General features: G+C 39.0%; 1 protein-coding gene across 2 annotated transcripts in view; it reads left to right on the top strand.

Moving 5' to 3' along the window:
- Positions 1–1,526: 1,526 nt before the first annotated feature.
- xpnpep1 (X-prolyl aminopeptidase (aminopeptidase P) 1, soluble) overlaps positions 1,527–7,360 on the top strand; it is an 11,018-nt gene continuing 5,184 nt past the window's right edge. The window contains exons 1-7 of one of the 2 annotated variants that reach the window (XM_060859373.1): positions 1,527–1,666; positions 4,157–4,281; positions 5,306–5,369; positions 5,497–5,601; positions 5,791–5,883; positions 6,076–6,219; positions 6,309–6,404. In XM_060859373.1, the coding sequence (XP_060715356.1) occupies positions 4,165–4,281; positions 5,306–5,369; positions 5,497–5,601; positions 5,791–5,883; positions 6,076–6,219; positions 6,309–6,404 (619 nt within the window). In that variant the 5' untranslated portion in view covers positions 1,527–1,666; positions 4,157–4,164. Of the gene's footprint in view, positions 1,667–3,864; positions 3,962–4,156; positions 4,282–5,305; positions 5,370–5,496; positions 5,602–5,790; positions 5,884–6,075; positions 6,220–6,308; positions 6,405–7,360 lie in introns of those variants that run through there. The other variant, XM_060859372.1, reaches the window with a different exon arrangement.

Raw genomic sequence — 7,360 nt, forward strand, 5'->3', positions numbered from 1 at the left:
AGTTACTTTAAAACCTCATAGCAAAAAAATTATATTTTATGTTTATAGCTATTACAGCTACAAAAAATAAACCAAGAAGTTTCTCTCTAATAAGAGAAAAAAAGAAGCCGGGGCTAATTATGTGTAAAACAAGCATAAGTTGACTACCTGGATCAGTGGAGGACTGAGACAATAATTCAGGCCGGGAATTTGACTCCATCCCCGGTGAACATTTCTGTGATTTTGCAGCATCTCGCCGAGTCTGCAGCCAGGGCTTATCTTTTTTATCCGCTCCCTCTCATCTCCTCCTTTGTTTTTGCTATCCATTATATTTTTATGTGGTGGCATTTTTGGCACCGTGATTGCCTGATTCATAGATTTTTCACAGGTCCGTCATTCATTCATTCATCAGCCTATCACATGTCAAGTTGAGCTGACTGCACAGCAGGCAGGCCTGAACAACCACCAAGCAATGTCTTGGTGCTCTGGGTGGCCAGTCCGACCACGGTTATACACACTTCACACACACCCAAGCTCCGCTGTCCCTATTTTCATTGTTGAAAATAAATATCTTGCTAATTCCTGCCCTCCACTGCCCTCTAGGGCACAGGATCCAAACCCTGGTCCTGGAGTAAAGGACAGGACCTACACATTTTAGTATGTTTTCTCTTCTCTCTACACATCTGCTTCAACTCCTCAGCTAATTAAGAGCCCTTACTGAGCTGAAGTGTGTGTATTCGAGCAGAAAAAAACACTCAAATGTACAGGACAAGAGGGTACTCCAGGACCAGCGTTGGAAATCTGTGCACTAGTGCATGTAGCTTGTACTCCTGAGGCGACACATAAGATGAACGATGCTCGCTTCTTGCGTAGCAGCTACATTTCAACATGTACACATAGTGAACTTTAAGCTTTTACCTTAATCACAAAATCACAGAGATAATTTCGTTTTCAACAGATTTGCCTGACCGTCTGTTTTCTTTATCTTGTTCATGGTATTATTCATGATATATTTGAATTAAAGGCAGATCAGTAAAAAAAAGAACACTGTGCTGTTATATTAGAATAAAGTGCATCACAGAATGCTGTTTGGGGACAAAATGAACACTCAGGTGTAAAACATTAATAATGATATAATTATGACTGTGGGATATCACTTGTTAGGTCTTAATAAAATAATAAAAATCTTTAAAAAGTATCATAAATTTTCAAATTTTTTTTTGTGTGTGTATAAACATGTATTTACAATCATTTTTGAATTTATTGACAGCCTACAGAATTAGCCTAAAGTTTTAGCTAGATATGAATAATTTTGCTTTTGCTAAACAACCAAACGAAAATGAATTCATTATTAATTTTACTACTTTTCATGTTATTAGCTAAACTAAGCGGAAACAAGCTAAATATTCGCTTAAAGTGTCATCTGATCCGAATCCGAATCAGGTTTATTGATTCGGTTTCGGTTGTTGCCGCCATTTCGGCTCTGTTTGTTGTTTTTGTTTTTAGCTTATTAGCATGAAAGAAGGCGAGCCTCGTGCGCTGAGACTCTACTGGAAGCGCGAGTACACCACGTGACCGCACACGTCGACGTTGTACATGGCGGCCTCCTTGAGCCTAAATGAACACAAGGGACTGTAGAGTTTTGAGGAGCGCTTTCTGATACCGAGACGGTCTTTTTTTCCGTAAGGTAACTGCACACGCACACAGCGAAATACGGGGAAAGTCAACGGGTTCGGATTCGAGCCGCTGCTGTTGTCGCGCGTGCGGTGCGATGCGCGTGCATGTTTTCCTTTCTCTTCAGCTAAAGTAAACGACAAACAAACATCTGAATAAGAAATATTCTTAAATCGGTGTCACGTTCGAGATTCTGTAAACGTTTTTATTTCCTAAAGACGACTATTTATACTCTAACACAAGTGCTATTTGAAATTACGACGTTCGGGATTTCTTCAGTAAATTAAACTAAACCCGTTAACTTAGCTAAACGTAACTATCGTTAATCGTTGCGCAGTTTGTCGTAGTTTGTGCTTCATGACATCGCGTGGTGTAATAGCCGATGTTTATCTAATTAGTTTAGCGTTTATGCAGCTTGTTTTTGTTTTTCCTTGTTATGCAGCGTCACGCACAAATCCAGCCAATGAGAGACTTCCGTGGTGTTTTCACTAATGTGATTGGACGACGCAGAGCGCTAACTCTCATTCACTGACTATTCGCTCCCTATAGAGTATACAAGACAAAACAATACAAACTATGCAAGAAAAACAATACAAACTAGACAAGACAAGACATATAGACTATACAAGACAAGTACAGACTATACAGACTATACAAGACAAAACAATACATACAAGACAAGTACAGCCTATACAAGACAAGACAAGTACAGACTATACACGACAAAACAATACAAACTATACAAGACAAATACAGACTATACAAGAAAAAACAATACGAACTATACAAGACAAGTACAGACTATACAAGACAAAACAATACAAACTACAAGACAAAACTATACAAGACAAAACAATACAAACTATACAAGACAAATACAGACTATACAAGACAAGACAAGTACAGCCTATACAAGACAAGACAAGTACAGCCTATACAAGACAAGACAAGTACAGACTATACACGACAAAACAATACAAACTACAAGACAAAACAATACAAACTATACAAGACAAATACAGACTATACAAGACAAGTACAGACTATACAAGACAAAACAATACATACAAGACAAGTACAGACTATACAGACTATACAAGACAAAACAATACATACAAGACAAGTACAGCCTATACAAGACAAGTACAGACTATACACGACAAAACAATACAAACTACAAGACAAAACTATACAAGACAAAACAATACAAACTACAAGACAAAACAATACAAACTATACAAGACAAATACAGTCTATACAAGAAAAAACAATACAAACTATACAAGACAAGTACAGACTATACAAGACAAAACAATACATACAAGACAAGTACAGACTATACAAGACAAAACAATACATACAAGACAAGTACAGACTATACAAGACAAAACAATACAAACTAGACAAGACAAATATAGACTATACAAGACAAATACAGACTATACAAGACAAGTACAGACTATACAAGACAAAACAATACATACAAGACAAGTACAGACTATACAAGACAAAACAATACAAACTATACAAGACAAGTACAGACTATACAAGACAAAACAATACATACAAGACAAGTACAGACTATACAAGACAAAACAGTACAAACTATACAAGACAAAACAATACAAACTATGCAAGACAAAACAATACAAACTATACAAGACAAAACAATACAAACTATACAAGACAAGACAAATACAGACTATACAAGACAAGACAAATACAGACTATACAAGACAAATACAGACTATACAAGACAAAACATAAACAGACTATAGAAGACAAGACAGTACAGACGATGTGATACAATATAGACAGTATGAGTATTAAATATGATTACAGATTATATGATGGATCAGTTATGTACATAGTGTGAGAAGTGCATGGTAGTGCAAATAACAGTATTGTGAGATATTATGCGTTTTGTACAATATACAGCAGCAGTAGCGTGTGTAACACATACAGATGATGTGATGACTGACAGTTCTGATAATGCAGTACTTATAGATATGGTGAGTTGTTAATACAAATGCAGGATAAAGCTGTTTTTCATTGATGTTCTTTTTTGTATTACGTACAGTATTTTGTATGAATAATAATGCTATTTTGCATATTATGCAAACATCATATTATCTCACTGGCATTTATGGTATTACAGTAAATCAATGTTTAACTAGAGAGTTGGAAATTTTATGAGTCTTTAAGACCAAAGATCTGACTACAGTCAGACTCTGAACTCGTCACACACTGACAGATCTCAAAGCTCAGAGAAAAACAGGGTAAAAAAACCAACCAACCATGAGCACAGGTAATATTTTAAAAACTGTACAGTAATCTCTAGTCATTGGTGTGACCTTATAGTTAAGGAGTTAACCTGTTTCTGGATATCAGTGGATAAGTTAGATGTTCAGATTGTCACGAGGGCTACGGATTTGCACTTAATAATTATCACAGTTTTTTTTTATTCGAGGTGTAGTGCTAATGAAGTGTGTATTGTGTGTAGACACCACCATGTCCCCGAAGATCACGGTGGAGCTGCTGAGGAACCTGAGGCAGGCGATGAAGAATGGAAAATATTTCACCGAGCCCATCCAGGCGTACATCATCCCTTCAGGAGATGCACATCAGGTCAGAACACCATCATTAGCTGATTGTTGCCTAAAAAAAAATCCAAGAATTATCAGCTGTTAGAGGATGTTTTAACATGCGGGACACTGCAATACGCAGTAACGTTGTGTCGTCATGTTTGGTTTTTTTTTTCCGTCACAATTGTGTCGAAGTGAACTGAACGACATTACAGATAAAGTTGCTTCCGAATCAAGAAACTGTCATAAACAGCTTAAGCTAATGATAAATCAGCTTCAGTGGTGTGGAATAAAGCTCCGCCCACTTGCACATCATTTACATGTAATATGCATGAGCCACGCCCACAATTTACCCCCATTCAAATCTAAAAAACTATTCTGCTTAAGTTCTGAGGTAAAATGTCGATTGTAAAGGGAGGTTAAAGACACAAGTGAGTTTGAGGTGTTTGTTTTTACTGCAAAAAATATTCTTTTGGGACATTTTTTTTTAGTTTGAAATTATTTTATTATTATTATTATTACTCCATGAATGTTTTATATATGTTGGGCTGTGTGAGTGTGTCACGTCTCAGGCTGTGTGATTGCGAAATCACCTCTGATTATCTGATCTGATTATACTGTCCTCTGAGAGCACAGTAACACACACACACTTCACGGTTGAGATTAGCACTAATTAGACATGATTACTCATGAAGCCCGAGTCGTAGCTCACTTCACCCTCCACCTGTCACACATCTGACATTTCTGTTTAATTGGCTTACAAGTGATTCATTATTTCTTTATTTTATCATATACTCACTTATTAGATGATTTTTTTTTTGTTGAGGAATTGATGCCTTCACACACACACACACACACACACACACACAGTTTTTTTTTGCTGATATGATACACAGCATTATTTATTGTTACATTGGAATATTCGTGGGTAATATATCACTTATCACATCTTTTTTTTTTTGTAAGTATTCGCTAAAAAAATGTAAGACTGCATTTTTTACTGCCACCTTCTACTTTTTGTTAATGTGTGTGTGTGTTTGTAACGTCAAGCTGTTTGTCTTTTACAGAGTGAATACATCGCACCGTGTGACTGCAGACGTGAGTTTATCTGCGGATTTAACGGATCGGCAGGTACGTGTGTGTGTGTGAGTGTGTGTGAGAGAGAGAGAGAGAGAGAGAGACTCAATTTGAGTCATTTTTTTAGTGGATTTATTACTTTTTATTATGAAAACTATTTTTTACGGTGTGTGTGTCTCAGGCACTGCTATCGTGACGGAGCAGCACGCCGCCATGTGGACAGATGGACGCTACTTCCTGCAGGCCAGCCAACAGATGGACAACAACTGGACTCTGATGAAGATGGGTACAATGAATTGTGGTTCCTTTAAAAAAAACTAAAAAAAAACAAACAAAAAAATCATCCTCTGTTAGTAAATGAATGAATTTAACTTTTAAGTGTAAAGCAGTTAGGATCTGTGTGGTTGCCCTGTAAAATTTGATCATCTTATTCACCAACGACTTCGGACTCGTATGTCCTCTTCCTCATATCCAGGTCTGAAGGAGACGCCATCGCAGGAGGACTGGCTCATCAGCATCCTGCCAGAAAACTCCAACGTTGGAGTCGACCCCTGGATCTTCGCCTCTGGTTAGGAGTTCTTCTGAAAAAAGTGCAGTAAAGGGGCAGATTTTGTAGACAACCATGGCAAGAATATTGATATTTGTGTGTGTGTGTGTGTGTGTGTGTGTGTGTGTGTGTGTGTGTGTGTGTGTGTGTGTGTGTGTGTGTGTGTGTGTGTGTGTGTGTGTGTGTGTGTGTGTGTGTGCGTGTGTGTTTTAGATCAGTGGAAAAGCATGGCGAAAACACTGAAAAGTGCTGGACACAGTTTGATTGCCGTTCAGGAAAATCTCATCGACGCAGTTTGGGAGGACCGACCTGCTCGACCCAGCAATCAGCTCAGCGTCCTGGGGCTTAGCTATACCGGTTAACACACACACACACGCACACACACAGTGAATATGTGTATAAATAGAATATGGATCTTTCTAATGAGCTTGTGTTGCTGTGATCAGGTCTGAGCTGGCAGGACAAGATCGTGCAGCTGAGGGGGAAGATGGCGGAGAGGAAGATCTCCTGGTTCGTGGTGACGGCTCTGGACGAGATTGCATGTGTGTATCTGTACACCTCAGTGTGTCTGTGTGTGTGAGTGTGTGTGAAGTAGCAAGATCACGACCCAGCTCTCAGGCTCCTCTCACCTCGCTCATTAAACACAATTAAAAGTAGCTCTTAGGGCAGATTGGCCACGGTGGGCGCTGATGTTGTTTATTTCGATGTTTAATTGCGAGCAAGCTAAATTAATGTGTGTGTGTGTGTGTGTGTGTGTGTGTGTGTGTGTGTGTGTGTGTGTGTGTGTGTGTGTGTGTGTGTGTGTGTGTGTGAGAGAGTGAGGAAAAAGAGAGAGAGCGCATTAGTCATTCCTGAGCCGAGGCAGACTCTCAGAGAAAAACAAAAGATAATGAGAAGGATACAACGTTGTTGCCTTCCCACGAGTGCAAAAGTTTACACCCCCTCATGCCCAATCCACCACTTTTTGTCTGTTATACTGGAAAAAAACAAACTTATTCAATAAAACAACAGTTTAGAGGATATGCTAAATAAAAAGAATAGGCTGAAGGGAGATCGTTGTGAATAGAACAGTAACTGTTACTACCACGGAGCTGATTAGTTTCTTATAACATAAATATTTTCTTCCTCTTGCACCACAGATGTTTGCTAAGGAGTCCCAAAATTCTGCATAAATTTATTAAACAAACTTTGCATCATATTAGGGGGTCACGGTGGCTTAGTGGTTAGCACGTTCGCCTCACACCTCCAGGGTTGGGGGTTCGATTCTCGCCTCCACCTTGTGTGTGTCTAGTTTGCATGTTCTCCCCGTGCCTCAGGGGTTTCCTCCGGGTACTCCGGTTTCCTCCCCCGGTCCAAAGACATGCATGGTAGGTTGATTGGCATCTCTGGAAAATTGTCCGTAGTGTGTGATTGCGTGAGTGAATGAGAGTGTGTGTGCCCTGTGATGGGTTGGCACTCCGTCCAGGGTGTATCCTGCCTTGATGCCCGATGACGCCTG

Source organism: Tachysurus vachellii, chromosome 23, assembly GCF_030014155.1.
Source record: "Tachysurus vachellii isolate PV-2020 chromosome 23, HZAU_Pvac_v1, whole genome shotgun sequence".
NCBI classification, from domain to species: domain Eukaryota; kingdom Metazoa; phylum Chordata; class Actinopteri; order Siluriformes; family Bagridae; genus Tachysurus; species Tachysurus vachellii.